We start from the raw sequence: 21361 nt of genomic DNA, 5'->3' as shown, positions 1-21361 counted from the left end.
TAGGAGAGGTGGCCTCCTATCCCATCCCAGGTTCCGACAGCTTGGAAGATTCTACAAGAATAGGAAGTATGCCATCAGACGATGAAAGCACTCATATATGGAAGAAAAATTTCAAACCTTACATCAACATGTATAATTTTTGTTCATATTTTCCATCAGGACTAGGTAAGGAAACTGACATCTCTTCTATTGTCCAAGGAGTCCAGTCAAGCCCATAAGATTCTGAATCATTCACCACACACATATATGTACAGAATTCACCACAAAAAACTATGTATAATTGTAGTATTATTGGAACAGAAATGCACATGTATACAGAGAAGTGTTGCCTTTTCTAGTTCTATGAGCATACAAAAAAATAAATAAATAAATAAATTAAAAAAAAAAAAACCCTCTATGGCTACAGTTTTCTTTTTCTTATACTGTTGTCACCTCCATGATGTTTTTTCTGTTTCCGTATGTTCAGACGTGATAGACCATGCCCACTTCAACCAGGGAGGTGTGTGGAATCCCAAGAGCAATGGCAGGTAGGCGGCAATTACGTCGGAGAAAGCCATAGACAACGTTGATGACAAACTTCTTCACTGGGGATGACACCTCATTAGCAATTATAGATGGATTTCCAATCATGTATGCCACACCAGATTCCCTTGCCTCCATGAGTTCCTTCACTTCCTCATTCAATTCCACACATTGGAACTGCACCTTTCTCCTCTTGCCAGAACCAACACCAGCCCCATTTCCCGTTGCCACTGCTTTCTCCATCGGCTGCTCCATGACTACCAGTTCTTCACCTTGCAAGAATGCTGCCACTTTCTCGATCAGCTTAGTCTCAAAGTCCATAGCTGTCCCTCACATCCTTGTATCCGTATCTGAACACCAGGACAGAGTTAAGGTCAGGAGATTGAATACAGCAGTGAATTAGTATTAGATGATTCGAGACTTGAAAAAATGTACCTCACAACACAGCGATACAAGTAGAACTCTGATGAGCCAATCCGGCTAACAAGGAAACGCTCACTAGGTGGAACTTTTGGAAACATCAATGACTGGAGCGTCACAAAGATGAGGATCCGGTGGAAAGCAGGAAAGTTTGTGACAAAATGGGTAAACATGGGAGGGACCCCTGACTCTAGATTGGTATAAATTAGGCCTATTCCAGGAACTCTACTTATGCCTAGGCTTGGACCAAGGCTGAAGAGGCTCTTCAAGCATACCTTGTTCTCTAGCTCAAATTGGTGTTTCTTTGAAGTCCCATACTGCCAGATAGACATCAGAGACATGAAGACTAAAGAGAGAGGATGGGAAGCCAGCCTCCTCTTTGCACTTTAGCAATGCATGCCGAGAAATATAGTAGCTCCACAGATCCAAATATGACTATAAACATGGATGCTGCCATAATGTTTTTGCTTCCAAACCGTACTAATAATGAGAAACATCAAACAAGTTGTGACAAACATTACAGTGATCACAGCAAGACCTGCAGATCAAACAACAATGAAACCAAGAACTGGAAGAGAAGCGCATACAATGAGAAGGGAGAGTAGTAAACACAAACCATATGCATGGCCAATCATGGAAATGTCTCTAAAACCGATAGCAACAGCAATACACAATCCCATCAAAATCCAGTTCACCTCTGGTATGTAAATTTGTCCGTGCACTTGGCTTGAAGTGTGAACTATTTTCACCCGTGGGAAGCATCTCAGTGCCCTACACTGGCTAATAATCGAGAAGGTAGCTGAAATTATTGCTTGGCTTCCCACAACAGTTGCAAGAGTTGCTATGATAAATACTGGCCAAAACATCAGCTCTGAGCAAAAAAGAAGAAAATGAGCAAAGAAAGGGAAATTATAATTTTTCCAAAAATAAAACAAACGTAAGTTAATTGCTTCATGGACCATTAAGCACACAAAATTACAGCATATTATAGTATGCAGCAATTAACCAAACAATAGCATATGGAATGAAAGTTGAAACAGACTGCTAATTAAAGTAGTGGAAGCATATCTACATGCAGGCTCAAAACAAGGTTTCAGTTATTGAAACAGGGTTCCAAAGAATCTACATTCCAGATATTTGAACAGGGTTCCAAGAATCCAAATTCTTTGATATTCCACACAAATTGGCAGATCTGAAACTAAAAAATAATGTACTAGGGTTTGTTTCTCCTTGGGGTTGAGATTGTAGAAAGCTCTGGTGTCATCCTGAATCAATTAGCAATTGATGCCTTTCCTTTCTGCTAGCTTAAAGACAGAAGCCAGATACAATACCCTTTCAATGACAATTATTTCTATAGCATACAACATTACATGCCGTCAATAACCTGCCAATTATTTTGTAAGAAAACTTTTAAAAACACTAGATGATTGAACTACAAATGTCAAAGTGATGGAACCAACCAAATTGATGTATTTGATAATATAATCCTACACCAAACAAAATTGCTGTTACCATAAATCTTACTAGGGATAGCCTTGTGGAAGCTATGTTCAACATCCTTGTGGTTTTGGGACAAGTAAGCAGCTTCACCCATGTATGCCAGAATTAAGCAAGGATAAACAATGGCTGTAAATGCAATCTGCAATATACATGGACATGACAAAAACAATACCTTAAATGTATATTTCTTTAACATTCAAAAAATTTGCAATATTAGCAGCTAAAATAGGAGGGCCATTCATATTTGCCCTTTCCTGATGATTCCTTTTCTAATGGCTTCTAAAGAAGTGAAATGTTCAGGAAAATTACCCTGACTGAGAGTTTGGAGAAATGGCCTAGATCAGCAAACATAGCTTCAGCACCTGATTATAGAAAATAGTTTTCCATTGTTACCAAAGGGATTATTGTTTGCAATAGGTGGGACATTTCATGGGGTTTTCCTAATCAACTGACCTGTAATGCAAAGAACAATGGCACCAAGCGAACTCCACCCAACTTTTCCAGTTTCCCTAAAAAAGTTATAGATATAGTGTGGTGATATAGCACGGATAACATGAGGATTCCAGTGAATAATGTTGTAGATGCCTATGCCACTGATGCAGAGCAGCCAAGCTATCAGAATTGGAGCGAAAAGAAACCCAACTTTGTGTGTCCCAAAATGCTGAAGAGCAAAAAGTCCCACCAAGATCACGCAGGCAATAATGACAGCATGATCTGGCATATTAGAGTAATTTAGTTTCTACTCTTCGAAACAAACTAAACCATATCATTAGAAAGGAGTCCCAGGAAAATTCACACTATTTTTCCCTTAAGAAATGGTAGCTGCTAAATCATACTTACCCTCATGCAACTCCTTAACCTGCACTTTAATTCCAATAACTGCAGAGAGGACTAAACGAAAAGAATAAACAAAATATAAGTCATGAACCATTGCAGAAAAAGGAAGACAGTTTGGTTGATTTTATCATGATTAGAACTAAATACCCGACATTGTTGGGGTGAGGATTCCATCACCAATAACCATGCTTGTGCCAAGGAGAACGACTAGCAGCAGCACAATACGTGAACTTCGATGCTTCTGAAAAAATTCCTTTAGAAGTAAACTAGTTCTTGTCTCCTCTGTTGAAATTTGAGAGTCACAAGAAGAAATATTTTCTCGTGCAGCATAGGAAGCGTTCAGTAGGCCCATCTTTGAGTGTCGACATAGCAGTGAATATAATGCAAAGGTTCCACCTGCAAGGATGCCGCTCTGGTTGTTACATCCAACAAAAAATTACAGCAAAACTTATTTGTACCAATAATTTGGGAAGTTGTGAGCACCTTCACCATTGTCATCAGCTCCTAATACAAATATAACATATTTGAAGAGAGGGATAATAGTCAAAGTCCAGATAACCAAAGAGAGTACCCCGAGAATCTCATGGTTGTTTTCATAAAGTCTCATCCCCCCTGAGAATGTGGTCTGGTAGACGTATATTGGGGAAATGCTCAAGTCCCCATAAACAACCCCGAGGCTCTGATAGGCTAGACATAGAGTTGTCTTGTAGAATTTCTGCAGATGAAACAAAGAAAATTGAAAAGGTAGGAATAATTTTGACTATGAATATCCCTAAAAATATATGATGGCCTATTCTTTATATATGAAAATTCAAACAGAACATAACTAAGTAGATCTTTTTTGTATAATCGGGTCCTATTAGGACTTTAAACTGTATTTTCTTTTACTTTCCTATATTTTATCAGAAGCAAAACAGAACATAAATCCGAAAAATGATGTCTGAAGTGGAATACGAAAACCAAATATCAAAAAAGAGAACAAAGCTGAAGGCCAAACAAAATTTTAAGCCCTGTTTGGTAGTTTTCATCTTTTTTATTCCCTATTTCCATAATCATCTTTTCTTTTTGTTCTGCAAACTACTGATACTCCTTATGATAATTCGAAGGCGCAACCTCCTTTTCTGTTACCTTTCCTATCATTTCCCAACATTTTACAATAACCAAACACAGCCTCAAATGTGGTAGTTTGATTCTTTCTAGTTGATGGTAACATGTGATCACAATGTAAAGCTTGTATAATAGGAAAACCCGAAATAACTTAAGAATGTAAAATGAATCAAACTACTCTATAAGCTGAAGCACGAAAAGGAGTGTCTTTGAAATATAAACAAAAGAAGACCAAGCATCATAAAACCCTCGAGATTCAGTGGACATAACTCCTGAAATCTCAAAACTATCATCTCAAGGTTCTGTTTGGTAGCTAAAATATGGAGTAGATCAACCTTTTATTCAAAGTTCTTTATTTGCTAAATATAATTTTTTGTATTTTGGAAGACCAAAACAATAGAGTGTGCATACTTCAAAGATATTTTCCACAATTTTCTTGGATAACAAGGAGGAGTCCATAAGCCTCTGTTTGGTTGCTGAGAATTTGGAGTTGAAAAGGATAGAGAGAAAAAAAAATGAAATTAGGAGCCTTATATTCAAATTCTTTGCCGCTAAGTACTATTATTCCGTTTCTATCACTAAAGCCCCACAAAATGTATAAACTTCCAACTAATTTTCACATCATCTTCAGGAACCAAACAAATTTCTTTGTACTAAAACAATAGAATATGTGTGCACGTCAGAGCATGTTTTCCACAGCTTTCTCGGGAACCAAACAAAGCACAAATAAAGACCAAACCAGCACAAAGAACCTCAAAATTCAATGAAATAACTCACAAAGTTCCATAAGAATTTGTTTGGTTGCCCAAAAAAATAGAGTAAAAATGAAGAAAAAGAACTCTGAATCCACAAGTCTCATAGTCAAATTCTTTGGTCGCTAAGTACCATCTTTCTATTTCTTCCAAAAATACTAAAACAACAGAAAAGAAATGCATTTAACACATATTTTCCGCAGCTTTCTCAGGAACCAAACAGATACTTTGACTAGAGAAACTCCATACGTCTCTGTTTCGCTGCTGAAAATTGGAATAAAACAAGAAAAACGGCAAAACTACCGGCCACATATTCGAATTCTCTGGATGCAACTATCATGTTCTACTGCTTATAGAAAACAACAAACTTAAACAACAGAAAATTTACCACCTTCCGACATAAGTCCCACACTTTCTTGGGAACCAAACAGACTTCCTTTCACTAAAGCAGCACAAGAAGTATGCAATTGAAAAAAAAAAACGCTTTCCACAGATTTCTCAGGAACCAAACAGATAAAAAAAAATATCAAACCAACAAAAAGAACTTTAAATTCAACTAAGGCCACATACCAATGAACTACAAACCACAACTTCACATTCTTTGGTTGTTCAGTACCCTCTTTCTATTTCCTTATTAAAAAAAAATCTAAAACAATGGAAAAACAGACGAACTGAAAACACATTTTCCACTCCTTTCTCAGGAGCCAAACAGAGAGTGAACCACTGACTCACCAGTCGAGACTCCTGGTTAACAGAACCCATTTCAGTATCCATTCTTTTCTCTAGCAAGAAACCAACAGCCTGAAGTGCAGTAACGGGGTTGCACTCTTAAGTACAAGGCCCTCCCGGCACTGACATTGATGGGAGGAAACTCCGAAACTGTATTTTTAGAGAGAGAAAGTAGAGAGAGAAAAAGGTCGTTGAGTGGACGTGGAGAAGGAGAAGCAAATCAGGGGCAGCAGTTATAGAAGAACTCTGTGAACTTTTCAGTTTACGAAACTACCCCCTGATTGACACGTGTTTATCATAGAGGGGTGTCTGTCACTCACCAGCCGTTGGTTTTGCAATGAGTTAGAAAGGACTCCTAATTAAAAAAAAAAAAAAATATTATTTGGTGGCATTAACATTGTTTTAGATGTGGACTATTTTCTTTTATTTTCTTTTTACAATTTTTTTTCTTATTAATATGAAAAAAAATCTAATTTTTATTTTATTTTTGAGCTACATTTTATCATTTGATAGATTTATTTAACACTAAAATTATATATTTATATTTTAATTTACCTTCAAATTATGAATGATAAAATTCGACATATAATTTTCTTTCTCGTTATCTTTCAATGATGTTATTTATACTGAACACCAACGGTAAAAGCAACCATTTTTTCTTAGCATCATTTAAATTATTTTATTTATTTATAATTATAAATAAAATAAAACATAACTAACAATAATATCATTTTCTTATCACTTTCCTCATTTAAACGGGTTTATAAAAACTTTTCTATCTTTATAATAATTTTTTTAATTTATTATATTATGATATAAGTAGGTATATTTTGGGATCTTAGGTTAAAACTATAGTATATATACTTTAAAATATTTTTGACAAGTGAGGTTTTGGAGGGTTTTTCCTATGGACGGGGAACTCTACATTGAAGGGAAAATGAAAGGGTGGATTCCAAGGAAGAAAACGAAAGGGGAGTTATTTTCGTGGAATTTGTTTTCATTCAAATATTCGATATTTTTGTTGATGTTTTGGCCTAGCTTTTGGTGTTACGGTGATTCTCATGCATGTTTATAGTGTCATTTAATAGTAAAAATTAAATTATAATTAATTTTTAGTCTAAATATGATTAAATAATAGACTTTAGTCCCACCCTCCCTTCCTGGTTACGGGGCATTGTGTATTTACATGCTATTTGATATACAATAAGCAAGTGAATGAGATCATCTAACCATATTTTTCGTCTTTTTCTTTTTCTCTTTTTTAAAAGGTATGGCCTAGTCCACTTCCACAATCTTTAAAAAATAAGAAAAATGCATTTTGTATTAATTTTTTTAATAGATGGTTTGGGAATAAGGATGACAATAAGGTAGACTAGGTCACTCTCATTTCAATCCCATCATGTTTATTCAAAATGATTTTCATCTTTGTCTCATTAAAAAAAATTAAATGAGATGAGGCGAGGCAGGGTGGATATGCAAATTTCTCATACCCATCCAACCCTGCCTTGTTTAATTTTTTTTTTAAATTATTTTAATTTTTTTAAATTATATTAAAATAAATATATTTTATAAATAATTAAAATATTATAATTTTTTATAACTTATTTTATTGAAATGTATTCTATTATTATTATTATTATTATTTATATATTAAAAATAGAAAAATAAAAATTAAATTAAATTATTTTTTAAAATTAATTTTATATATAATGGGGACGAGACGGGATAAGGCGAGACAAGACAATACTCAAACATACTTCGAACCCATTCCAGGTTTTAAAAAAAATCTTAAATCTGCCTTTAAATCGATTATTTAAATTTCAAATCCGTCTCATTAAGGATAGGACGGGGCATTTATCCCAAAAAACTTGTCCTATTGTCATCCCTACCTGGGATATGGATTGAACAAATATAACTCAAGGTCAAAAATGTAACCATGAATTATGAAAATTTAAATTACTTCTTAACTTAAGGTAAAAAAAAATGTAAAATAATTAGTCAAGGAAATTTGTAAATTTTGCCGATCAAAGTACAAAATTTAAGAAATTGCAAATGAGGCATAAATAAACTCGACTTTCTCACAAATTCTTATTTAGTACCTTTGAAAAGAAAAAGTGGAAAGGGCAAAGAGAAGAAAGAAACAAAAAGGATAAGCATCTTTGGTAAGCTTGTATGCTAACTAAATTTGATTGTTAAAGAATGGAGTCATTATCATCATCATTATAATAATAAAAATATTATTATTATTATAAACTAGACCTAATATTAACTCACTTAGTCAAGCCATTCCATTTGATTGGATCCATGTTGAATAAACACAATTTGATGATAAACCAAATGCATGAAACAATTGCAAAATCAAAATCCAAAATTTATAAAAATAAAATAAAATAATTATGCAACAGTATTTCCCCATAGAAAATCATTTTAGATGAATATTGTTAACTTGAATTGAAGTGGGTACACCCATCCCTTTCCATTGACATTTTGGGAAATGAAAGAGTTGCAAGATTCTCCACTCATCTCACCTTATACTAAATTATGAATGTTATTTTCATTCTTTGTTTTTTTTTTTTTTTTTTTTTTTTGAATCTTCAAATAGTACAATTGCAATAAATGAATGGGAATAATTTTCTATTGCCCAAGATATTTGTGGGCTTTGCTGAATTTGGAAACTCACATCAAAGAATGACTTCAACTTCACACAAATGTAGAGAAATTATATTTGGAATTGGGTTCTTTTTCCTTTTGGTCATGGCAACTACTATCATTAGAGTAAAGGAAATAATACTTGAACAAGAAAAAAAATATTGATAGATAAATTGGCCAAACTTTAGGTTTGGATTACTAAGAACAAATTGATAGGCAAATGAATGAACTTTGGTTATTTGCCAAACTTTGGCCAAAAATATGGCAATTTAGGGTTGAAGGGTTAGCCAAGCTTCTTTCTTTTTGTCATCACCCCAACTATAGAAACTACTTATACTACTACAAAAACAAGCATCTTAGTCTAACGATTATAACATGCATGTCCAGCATTATCACCCATAACTTCCCTTTTCTTTTTTTTCTTTTTTCTATTTTCTCTTTTGTTTGTTGTAAAGCATTAAAAATTTAACTTTTTCTCTGTCACTATTCTTTAATTTTGGATTTTTATGCTATAGTCAGCTTGAATGACTATGACCAAAATTCTTGATTTTTTTTCCTCTTATTAACTTTCATTCTCTCATAACCTCAATCCCAACTATGTAGAAACTACTTAATATTATAAAATCAAGCATCTTAGACTAAGGGTTATAATATGGCCACCATGACCTCCCATAAGAGCCATAACCACTTTTTTCTCTAACTCTATTATTCATTTTCTATATAGGCAGTAATGGATTATATAATGAAGTATATATGTGATATCTTATATCTAATAAGGGAAAATTTTATGTATACGCACACATACATTTTAATATCGTGAGGGTCATTAGGGTCAGAGAACAATATCTATACAGTTGGGAGTCAGTTGTTACAAATAGTATTAAAATCGATCTTTAACTTCATGTAAACATTCGTTTAGTTGGATCTATAAGAGGTGTTCGACTGTTTTGCACTACAATCTCATGGGACACAATAAAGATGTTGTGTCTATATGAGGGGTGATTATGATATCTCACATCAAATAGGGGAAAAAGTTCTTGACATTTTATATGTATAAGTTCAACTTAATCTTGTAAACACGTTTTAAACTATAAGGATCCATTGGGTCAAAGCAAACAATGTCTAGGTTGAGAGCGGATCATTATAGTATATTCTTAATCTTACTTAGCTATGCAAATATTTAAGTTTTTCAATTCATAAGATTATGGATAAAAATGAAAGAGACATTTTAATTTATAATAATGGAAGACAAAATTCTACAACGTTCTAGATTTATCTATGATTTGGTTTGAGAGCCTATGTTGATGGAGAAGAGAGAACTTAAATCAACAATGAAAAAACAATAAAAACTCACAACTATCATTCAACTCCATAAATTTTTTAATATAATCTATTTGTTGGAAGAGTGTGTGAGTGTGTATTTGAGTGGAAAGAAAAAACAAAACAAAAACTAAAGGTGTTAATCCCACATTGGAAATGATAATAATCTTTTGGGTTTATATTGCTTCTAACTTCCTTAACCTCATGGGCTTGTGGAGAAGAAAGTGAGAACCTCATGCGCCCAAGAAGCCCAAGCCTAATTGAGTGGGATTTCAGGTGGCTCAGCCCAAAAAACCTTAACACATGTCATCCATTCCCCTGTGTATGTCTGGGATTCCAACAACTTTTACAAATTATTTTTATTTAATTTTTTTAACTCTAATCCTATTTTACTTGATCATTCTAAGTTGGGTTAAGTCTACTTGATTAGAGGAGAGATTGGGTCAAGGGAGGTTGGATGAGAAATTTAGAACATGCTTTTATTAAATCAAATTAATCAATTTATTTTATTTTATTCTATTGTGGTCGTTCAACCTTTATAGAAGAGTCTCATTGGACTCTGCCTATAAAAGGTCTTACATCCCTCAAATTTTATTAGGCAATCCTTGAGACATTTTGCTATCCTCCCTACATCCCTTATTTGTTGCACCCTGCATCCCTTCCAAGGTGCAAATAAGGTTGATTCAGTCAATTTTTATACATAAATTCAATCAAACTGACATAATTAGTTTACATGTAGTTAAAAACCAAAACCAACCATAATTTAATTGAAAAACCAAACCCCTTATGATTAGAGCTAAAATATGTGCTCCAATTGCACAACTATGACATAATTTATACAATATAAAAAGCTCAAATCATCCAACTTAACTCAATTTGATTCTAAGTCTCTAACTATGGATCTAATTTCTATTTTGAGTCTAATTTCAGGTTTAAGGGATGAAAATAATATTAAGTGCAAAAGTCATTCTCAACCAAGGAAGTAGAAAGGGTTAAGTATGCATTATGAGAGAAATATAGAAAAACAAAGGATAAAAATGAGCAAAGGAGTATTTCTTTTCTTTTTATTTTATTAAGTACAAGTTACAAGGATTTATACGAAAAGGGAGAACAACCTTAACAAACCAACATGTTATTCAACACCATGTGGCATAAAAATCCCTCTAGAAGTTTCAGAATGCTTTTTAACACTCCTCCACAAGCACGTAGAGAGAGAGATGACATTTAGCTTGTCATGAAGTTTGCAGAATGATGATGATGAGAAAGGCTTTGTGAAGATATTTGTTGTTTGATCATAGGTTGGAACATGTTAAATAGCCAAGGTTTTCTCCAAAACATTGTCATGAACAAAGTAAAGATCAACCTTAATGTGTTTCATCTAAGTGTTGAATTGGATTAGGACTTAATGATACTGTGTTGAGGTCAGCACACCAAAAGACTACTGTTTGAAATTATGGAACTTATAGTTCTTTCAACAATCCCTGCAGCCACACGATTTCAGTAGTAGTATTAGTTAGGCTTTGGTACTCTACTTCAATGCTATAATAAGAGATGGAGTGTTGTTTCTTGGAGCTCTAGGTGACTAATTTTTGTCTAAGAAATATGTAATAGCTTGAAGTTGATTTCCTATTATCAGGATCAAATGCCCAATCTGCATTGGAAAAACCTTGAATAAGCAAATGTGTGGTTTGGAAAGATAAAGACCATGATGAAGAGTGTCGTTAAGATATCGAAGTATTCATTTAACAACTTACCAATGAGAATCCAACAAATTATGCATAAATTGAGACACTTTATTTACACTATAAGGGATCTCAAGTCTAGTGATAGTAGCATATTGTAAACCCCCTACAATACTCCAATAAAGCTTGGGATCTAGAATAAGTTCACCTTGATGGGTTGAGAGCCTCAAACCACCAACAATAAGAGTTGGAAAAACCTTTGTTGTAACCATTTTAGCCTTTCTTAAAACATCAGTAAAATATTTTTCTTATGAGAATAAGATTCCTCATTTTTCGGTATGTTGAACCTTAATTCCCAAAAATATGATGAAGAATGCTAAGGTCCTTCAGTGAAAACTTCTTATTAAGTAGGGAGATTAGTGTGGAAATCGCAATTGAATCATTTCTAGTGATAATGATATCATCCATGTAGACCAAAAGATAAATACATGAAGTAGAAGTAAATCTAAGGAATAAAGATTGATAAGCTTTAGAACTCACAAAACCAAGATGTAAGAGAGAATCCTCGAGTTTATCAAACCAAGCCCAATGAACTTCTCTTAATCCATGAAGGGCTTTGTGAAGCTTGTATACTAATGGAATATAAATTATAGATTTCTCAAAACCTAGGGGTTACTCCATTAGAATTGTTTCTTGAAGAATACCATTAAGAAATGCATTGTTCACATCTAGTTGGTGAATCTCCCCATTTTGAGAAAAACCTACTATTAAAACTACTCAAACAATGCTTGGTTTACTCACTAAGTTAAACATCTTTGTGAAGTCAAGACTAGGCCTTTGATGATACCCCTTTGCAACCAGTCGTGCCTTGTAACGAGTAATAGAACCATCTAGATATCTCTTAAGTTTGAAAATCCACTTGCAACCAACAATTTTCTTGTTTGAAGGTTAAGTAACTAGAAACCATGCGTCATTGACAATCAGAACATCATATTCTTCTTACATAGCAGCTTTCCATAGGGGACCTTGAAGAGCTCCTTACATTGTAGTTGGCTTAACAAAGGGAAATTAGTTGTTTGCAACACTCTAGGTTTATAAATCCCTACTTTAGACCTAGTCCTCATTGAGTAGATATTCCTTAATGAAGTTATGGTAGGTTGTTGATTTTTCAATGGTTCAAACTAAACTAAGGTAAAATTGTTACTGGTTCCTAAACTTGTTTGTCTTTTGAGTTGTAGAGAGATCAAGTTCTTTCAATGAACAAGGAAAAATATGACTAGACTTAGTGTGAAGGGTATTAGGATGGACTTTAGGCTGAACTATGGTCAATAATGGGAGCCATGACTTGGTATTAACATGATTAGAGGTTGTAGAACATTTAGGAACATTTGTTAAAGCAAATGGAATCATGTTTTCATCAAAGGTAACATGCTTAAATATATAGATCCTACTTAGATCTAAACATTTGTATCATTTGTACTTATAATTGTATCCAACAAACATACAAGTAACTAAACAAAATTGCATTTTATGAGAATTATATGGTCTCAAGTATGAAAAACATTTATAACCAAATACCTTTAAGAAGGACTAATTAGGTTTGGTGCGAAAAAGCCTCTCCAAGGGAGTCTGTCCATGAAGAACTGATATTGGTACCTTGTTGATGACAATATTTTCAAAAACATCATCCCCAAACTTCAAAGGTAAAGAAGATTGAGCTAAGAGGGTCAAACCAATCTCTACAGTTTGCCTATGTTTCCTTTCTATAATACCATGTTGTTCTGAAGTATAAGTGACTCCATATGATTGTAGAAATGAAGTTGGTGATCTAAATTTACCACCTCAATCAATTTGAAGGGTTTTGATCTTTTTATTCAAGAGAAGTTCAACTTGAGCCTTAAAATGTAGAATGGTTTAGCTAACTTTAGATTTGGATTTTAAGAAGTAGATCCAAGTGTACCTTGAATACACATCAACAAAGCAAATATAATATCTAAATCCATTCCTAGATGTAAATGAAGCAACACCCCAAATATCAGATTCTATTGGTTGTAATGGATCATTATACATAGTCAAAGAATTTGAGAAAGCAATTTGTGACTTTTTCCAAATTGACAATCAGAACCAAAATGATCATTCTCATTCATTGAAAACCTTAAGTTACAATTTGACAAGGCTTGTTTGACAATAAAGAGAGTTGGGTGTCCTAATTTTCTATGCCACAAACTCAAAATAGTAGATGACTTAACATTATCATCACTTTAATTAGAAGTAGAAGAAATAGGAGAATTTGAACCACAACCTCCTATTCTACTAGATACAAGAGTTAAGACTTGGTGATCCTTGGGAATAATAGGGGAAAACTAATGTGAACTAGTTGATGAAGATGATTCAGCCTTGAACATGTTGAACTGATATAGCCCTTCATGTAGCTTCCCTTTAAGCAAAGGTGTTTTCGTTGCTAGATCTTTCATAATGCAAATAGATGGATGAAACTCAAAGAATGCATTATTTTCTCTAGAAAATTGACTAGCACTAATGAGATTGCAAGTGATATGGGGAACATGTAGCATATTAAATAAAGAAAAAGCTCTAGGTGAATCAAAATAACAAAGGGAGGAAAAACTAGAATAAGCAATCAAATTTGCACCATTACCCATGTGGATCTTACTTCTATATTGATACCCAAAACCAAAGTTCAAATTACTAAGGTTATTTGTAACATGATTTGCTGCTCTTAAATCTAGAAACCAATTATCATTATTGAGTAATTTTGGAGTAGTTAATATTGTAGTCATTGAACCTATATTTTTACTAACATTGTTGTTTGTAGAGGCTAACCCATTTGTGAACCTAGAGAAATTTGGGTTAAATCAATTGTAACTTTTTTGGACAATGTGTCCAAATTTTCCATAAAGCTAGCATTGTGGCTTAGAACTGCCATTCCATGAGTGACCTCCTCCATAACCCTATCCTCTATTATTTTGAAATTGTTGTGCTCCTTGGTAAGATTGAGAAGCACCCTAATTAAACCTTTGAGTTCCATTGTTGAATCGTTTTTGTTGGTTTTGAAAAAAACAAGGTTCATAGTTGGTTGAGATCCATTAGAGTTCATCGAATGTTGCTTGATTCGACTTTCTTGGGTTAGCAACAATCCTTGTAGATCTTCTAAAGAATGAGATTCAACTCTAAAAGTGGCAACTGAAACCACAGAATCATATTCAATGCCAAGACCAGCAATAAGCTAGTATTAAAGAAAATAATAATCCAACATTATCCATGATCCATTCAACATACATAATTATAGAAATAAAAAAAATACACAAATTCCAATCTCCATCTCATAGCAACAAACGATGTATATAAACTTCATAGCAAGATCTTCTCCAATATCATCCCATAGCAAGTACTCTAATGAGCAAGGTCCAAACTGTCCATACTTCATCACCATAAAATAAATCAAATAAAAATATATTAAATTTAGAATAATAATAAATTAGAATAAAATTAACAATCACAAACCAATGTAATAAAAATAATAACAATGAATTAAATTTAATATACAATAAATTAGAGTAAAATTAACAACCATGAAAATAACTTCAATAACCATAGGCTCCTCCAATGCACGTGACAAATCTAAACAAGAAAAAGTATACATATAAATAAAAACACATAAATTATATAATAATTAAGAAAATTTCACAAAAAATGGATATGGGTCTTAAATTTAGAATACCTTGCTTAATATTTTCAATTTCTTCCATTGTTTCACACAAGTTAATGGGTATTAGTAAAAATCAAAGCTAATTTTGTTCACAAATAAGCATCTCAACCTTCTTTTTTTGGAGACAATAAACTATGATATGGATGAGGTATTCAACCGGCCATACAAAATGCAAACTCAGAACTAGAAGTGGAGAAAGGAATTGTCAAAACATTCCTAGGAATTTGGGTAAGGACCTTAAGTTTAGAACAACTGACCTTCCACCAATGCAAAATATCAAAATCATCATCAACTCTCTCGTTACTTTCTCGTAAATATTGATCCAACTCCATCTTATTTTCTACATTGTCTTCCTCATTACACATATCTTTGACAACCTCTTTATCATTGATTAAAACTAATTTGTACATAGAACATCAATGAGCAACCGAAGGTACAAAAATTAAGATCAATGACTTTGATATGGAGCTCTAGTTTTGATAAGATTAGGTTGCAATTTCGAATTCCTCATAGTGGATTTGTACGCATCCCTATATCCTGTGGTTTTTTACCTCTCTGATCGACGAACACCATAAATTCCTATTTATCATCCATATTGCTATAAATCTTTGAGCAAGTTTATTAGTTATAGCATAACCCTCAATCAACCATATTTATGCTAGCCTCAGTGAAGGTTGGTTTCATGCTAGCTTTTAGAGTTTTCAGTCTTGTTTTACAATTATTTATCATTAAGCTCCGTAGTTGAATGGTCATGGATGATAATCACTGGAGCTTGGAGGCAAGATCTTAGAAGCGTGGAGGAAACAATAGGAGAGCACTGGAGGAAGTTGAGAAGCATCTGAGAAGGAAGATTGTCATACTTCCTCACTCGATTGAGCTCTGATTTTGGCCAGACTTTGCAATGATTTTGAGATGTCTTTAGTATATATGGATTTTGGGTCTCTTTAGAATGCTTTTAAGAGGGGATTCTGACTCCACTTTATAAGGAATCAACAACTGATAGTTTTTGGGGAACTTCTCCTAGAAGAAGCAGGAGCACATCCAACAGAGGAGAGACTTCTTTGTTCTCTACTGGCTAGTTCTTTTTCCATGGTTGTAGTTTAGGTTTTTAGTTTTTTTCAGCTTAAGTTAATAAATTCAAATTCGACTTTTTGGCATTTCTTTGCTACGATTGCTGCTGAATCTCCAGCTAGGGAGAGATTACTTCCTGCAGACCAAAACATAGGGTTCCTATTCTGTCCCAAGTATGAGATAATAACATATATATGAAGTTCTGATCTTGAATACCTTCCTTTGCATGTAAAAATCCTATCTTTCTCACACATAGAGAGCTGGTTTATTGGATGCATGTTGCTATCTCTAATGCTTTGCATCCCATGCTTAGATTTGTGATGATGGATCAATGAGGTCTCGGTATGGATGTTTTTAAGTCTCTCATCATCATAGAAAAATATATTGTACGTTTGTTCAGAAAGCCAGATTGGTTAACCTAATTCACAATTTGCAGCATCTCTTACAAGCAAGTGTGTTTGGTGGGAGTCATGTGTGTGCTGTACCTATGTTGTAAAGACCCATAATTTAATTTTCTAAAAAGTTGTGTAGTAGGTAGTAAGGATCATTGAGGTCTAAGAAAGTAATGTAGGGTGGTTGAGAAAGTGCTTATTATGATCAGTGGAATCATTTGAGTCTCATAAGAAAGTGAGAAAAACCCTTTAGAGAAGTCCAAGTTTCACAAGCATTCTAAACTTGAAAAAGGAAGATATAAATGACCTTTAAAATGAGATAAGATGCCACTTTTTTCAAATTTATCATTTCAATTCATATCTTTATTTAGTGAAAATAAAGAAGAGAGGAGAAGGGCCAATTCAAGCACTTCATACTACAAGATTGATAAAGGCAATTTTTACACTCATATTTAACCTGAACATATTTATAGATAATTTCAAATATATTTACAATAATCTTGTTTAAAGAAACATCTTTAACCATAATAGCCCAAAAAAGGCTTCCAAAAGCTTATTTGGCAATTGTTTTCGAAAATAATTTTCTGCTCTTTAAAATAAAAAAATAAGAAAAATATATTTGATAATTAAAAACCGTTTTCTGTTTTTCATTCTTAAGAATAGAAAACATTGTATTTTTAGAAAACATCTTTTAATTGTTTTTATTTTTTTTCTAATGACTATTTTAATAAATAATTATATAAATATGTACAATGATTAAAAATAAAGAACTAAAAATAAAATTTATTTTTAAAAGTATTAAAAACATGTTAAATATATTTCAGGTTTTCAAATAGATTTTTGTTCTACAAACATTATAGAATAATTTTTAAAAATTATTTTCAAAATTATTTTTAAAAACTGTTTTTGAAAATAGTTACCAAACAAGCCCTAAGCCTTTATCTCTTGTACTTTGTTAAGTATTTTAGTAAGGAACTAGTTATTTTTATTTTTATTTTTATTTTTGAGTTAAAACAAATCTTTTCCCATAATATCTATCTTTTGCAAAAAATCTAAATCATGACATATAAAAAGAGGTCCTACTAATTCAATGAACCATTTTGATAATTACTATGGAAAAAAAAACTTTCTTGAACTAGAAAGTCATGCCAAAATGGAACTTAGGAAGATTGAGGATAACATATCTTGAACTTATTTTGTTCCTTTTACCATTTTTCTTGCATTTAATGACAATGGGATAAGCAAAAATACTGAGGATGACAACTGGGTAGTGAAGTGCAGAAGAAACCTAATAATTTTGATGATATCGTAATTAGTTGATCGATCGAGTTATTAATTAGGATGATTGATTCTAGAATTTTACACAAATAGTTTACTTGAAGCAACCTTTGGGCTACGTGTGGTTCTCAAAAAGTGCAAAGAAGAAAAATGTTAATAAAAATAGTTTTCTCATGATTGGTTTCACCGTGAGAAATACGAAAGAAAATAAAATATAATTAAAATTAGTTAAAAATTTATGTATTTTAAAATTATTTAATCTTTATATAATAAAGAAAAATAAATTTAAAGAAACATATAAAAATAATTTATCAACTTTGAATTTTTTTTTTTCTTTCCACTTTTCCTTCTATTTTCTTTTCCTTACATTTTCCTTCAAATTTCTCGAAAACCAAACATCTTCTCAATCAATAAAATAAAGATTTCATTTATCGGTTCATGATAAAGACTTACAGATTCAGCCCTTAAATTAAATATGACTGAGCTAATTAAAAATACCTAGAATTAATCATTTATTATTATAATTATTATTATTATTAATGTCTTCTCCTTGTCACAGAACTAACAAATACAAGAGTAAAGGAAGTCAATCGTAGAAGATACGTAATAAATAACAATTGCATTTATCATATAGCAAATTCTATTCTGTAACTACACCAAAGCAATTAATAATGAGAGATTTCATCTTGTATATAAGTGCTAAGAGAATGCTAAACAACTACACCAACACTTCAGCTATCATCCATGGCTGCTGTAATTCTTCTTTTTCTTCTCACTCTTTCATCCCCTCTCTTCTTTGGCCAAACACTCAAGCCCGTAGAGGCAGGAGACAAACTAATTGAAAGTGCATGCCACACTGCTGAGGTACCAGTAGTATGCATGCAGTGTGTAAAATCTGACGAGCGTTCGGGGAAAGCCGATGCGGTAGGGATTGCCAACATCATCATCGACTGTTTGATGAGCCACTCTAGCTACTTGGCAAGCAACATGTCGAATTTAGCTTCTAATCCTGAACACAATGCCACAAAATCAGCCTATGAACATTGCTTCCTGCACTGTTCTGATGCAAAGACGGCGCTAAATTCAGCAGCTTTGGAGCTAAAGAATGGCAGCTATGATAGCGCTGAACTGTCCTTGCGCGAAGCAGCGCTATATCAAGGCACATGCCGATACGAGTTTGTGAGTTCAAATGAGACTTATGTGCCGCCTAATGTTTACTATGATCTGAAGGTCTTTGATATACTTACTGTGGCTGCCTTCAGAATTATAGAGAAGCTCTGATTAAGAGTTTTGGAGGGTTTTCACCTAAGTGCTCATCATCCATGAAAAATAAAGTTTCATGTTGACTAGTAGACATGTAACATGAAATATTGAGACATAACATAGACCTCCTTATCATCTATAATGGGCTTGAAACATATTTCCTTCAACTATTTTCACATTTATATATATATATATATATATATATATATATATATATAGAAAGAGAGAGAGAGAGAGAGAGAGAGAGAGAGAGAGAGAGAGAGAGAGAGAGAGAGAGAGAGAGAGAGAGAGAGAGGTGGTATTTACTTTTTGACTGAATAGAAAAAGTTAAAATATTCTGATAAAAAGTAATTTATTGATATTAATCAATATAATTAAATTAAATTTATTGATAATAAGTTAGTTTTAATTATTTTGGTTAATATTATTACTTTTAATTTAATAGAAAACGTAAATTTCTATTTAATCTAAAAACAAATATCATTGTAATCTACAGCTTGATGGCTTCTAGGGGATAGGAAAATCCTTGTCCATTAGCTTATATGAATTTGCTTCATGGTACTGCTTCATGCTATGGGAGGGACTTGCAATGAAGCCATATACAGAATAGAAACACTTGCCTTTCCTTATATATTTGATTCCATTTTTTGTTCATTACTTAATTCTTCTTATAGTGGTTTTTCAGTTGAAATTTTCTTGTGAGTTTTATATTTCATGGTTTCCTAATTGTTGATGGTAATTTCACTTTACAAAAGCAAAAAATAATAATGACTCAAAAGTATCAATATTATCCTAACTAGTTTATGTAAATTTAGTTCATTTGTGGTCCTATGGCCCCATGTATCTAGATTAATCTTGTCTATACATAGTAATATTCCACTTGATTTATAATAGTAGAATTCTAAAGGATTGATTTGCCATATGATGAAAGGGAAGGTGAAAAGAATTTGTAGAAAATGACTCAAAAAAAAAAATTTCCTATTAAGAAAAACTTGTGATTCCCCGTCATGGTCACTTTCCTCATGTGTGACTCTATACTCAGCAAGTGAAGAGACACCTTAGAATTGCAAATTGGGAGAGAGAGATGCCAAAGAATTGAAAGTACAAGCTCTTACTCGCAAGTGGAAATAAATAAGGGAAACAAACATGCAAATTATGGTAAGATGGCTCAAACTTATGACTTCTCACCAAGCTAAGTTCTAATATCATGTTGAACAACCATTTTTTCTAAAAGTTTAAGTTTATAGTATTTTGATTCAATATACATATCATGTTTCTTTAACAATCTCGATACTTGTATATTTTGTATGCATTATTTTTATTGTTTTTGGCATCAGTTCATAGATGATGCTTATAAATTTCGTATATGATCTTTGAATAACAACTTTGATTTTGAAGATTCATGTTACTATTCAATGACTTTATCTTTCGTTTTTGGCCATAAAGTCTTCATTTGGACCATCACTAAATCTGAGTATAGTACTAGCCCTAAGCAACCACAACTTGATTGTAGGAGATTGAAAAAAAAAGTTACTATTAAGTTTAGGAGTCGCTAAAAATATATAAGATTAATAAAAAATTATAACATCACTTGTGAACATTATCAAGGAGCATAATCTGTATATTAAGTCCAAATCCTATAAATTTATGCTTTTAAAAAAATTGGTAATTCAATATGATATAAAACTTGATTTAATAGGAAATCATCAATTCAATTTAGTTTCTTACATATTAATTTAAAAACAAAATCATAAATATTTATAAATTAAAAAATAATTTGTTTCATATTCTTAAATACATTTAAATCTAAATAGATCTTAAAATAATAGTCAATGTATTGATAATGACAAATTTAATAATTAAAAAATTGTTTTAAAAAATTATATAAACAGAACCAATTTTTGAAAATGACAAATTTAATAATTAAAAAATTGTTTTAAAAAATTATATAAGCAGAACCAATTTTAAAACCATTGAAAATATGGTAACCCAATTTTTGCAGATTTCGGATCAAGGGTCCAATAACAAAAATAAACCCACCAAGCAAACTGAAAACAATTATCCTTGGATATTTCCGTTTTAGCCCTTTGATGAACTCAACACCACCTCCTT

At 32.4% G+C, this 21361-nt stretch overlaps 1 protein-coding gene and 1 pseudogene across 1 annotated transcript; one reads left to right on the top strand and one right to left on the bottom strand.

Moving 5' to 3' along the window:
- Window positions 1-256: 256 nt before the first annotated feature.
- LOC117910621 lies at window positions 257-6055 on the bottom strand (annotated as a pseudogene).
- Window positions 6056-18730: 12675 nt separating this feature from the next.
- On the top strand, window positions 18731-19267 carry LOC117910625. Its single transcript, XM_034824718.1, has one exon. The coding sequence runs from the start codon at window positions 18731-18733 to the stop codon at window positions 19265-19267; it is 537 nt and encodes a 178-aa protein (XP_034680609.1).
- The last annotated feature ends 2094 nt before the right edge of the window (window positions 19268-21361 follow it).

The sequence above is a fragment of the Vitis riparia genome, unplaced genomic scaffold (genome assembly GCF_004353265.1).
Source record: "Vitis riparia cultivar Riparia Gloire de Montpellier isolate 1030 unplaced genomic scaffold, EGFV_Vit.rip_1.0 scaffold788_pilon_pilon, whole genome shotgun sequence".
Taxonomy (NCBI): domain Eukaryota; kingdom Viridiplantae; phylum Streptophyta; class Magnoliopsida; order Vitales; family Vitaceae; genus Vitis; species Vitis riparia.
Note: the sequence above shows the minus strand (reverse complement) of the source record. Positions and strands in the feature narration are given on the sequence as shown.

What these genes read in the sequence shown, in the direction of transcription:
- LOC117910625 (XM_034824718.1), top strand. Translation starts at nt 18,731, where the DNA reads ATGGCTGCTGTAATTCTTCTTTTTCTTCTCACTCTTTCATCCCCTCTC.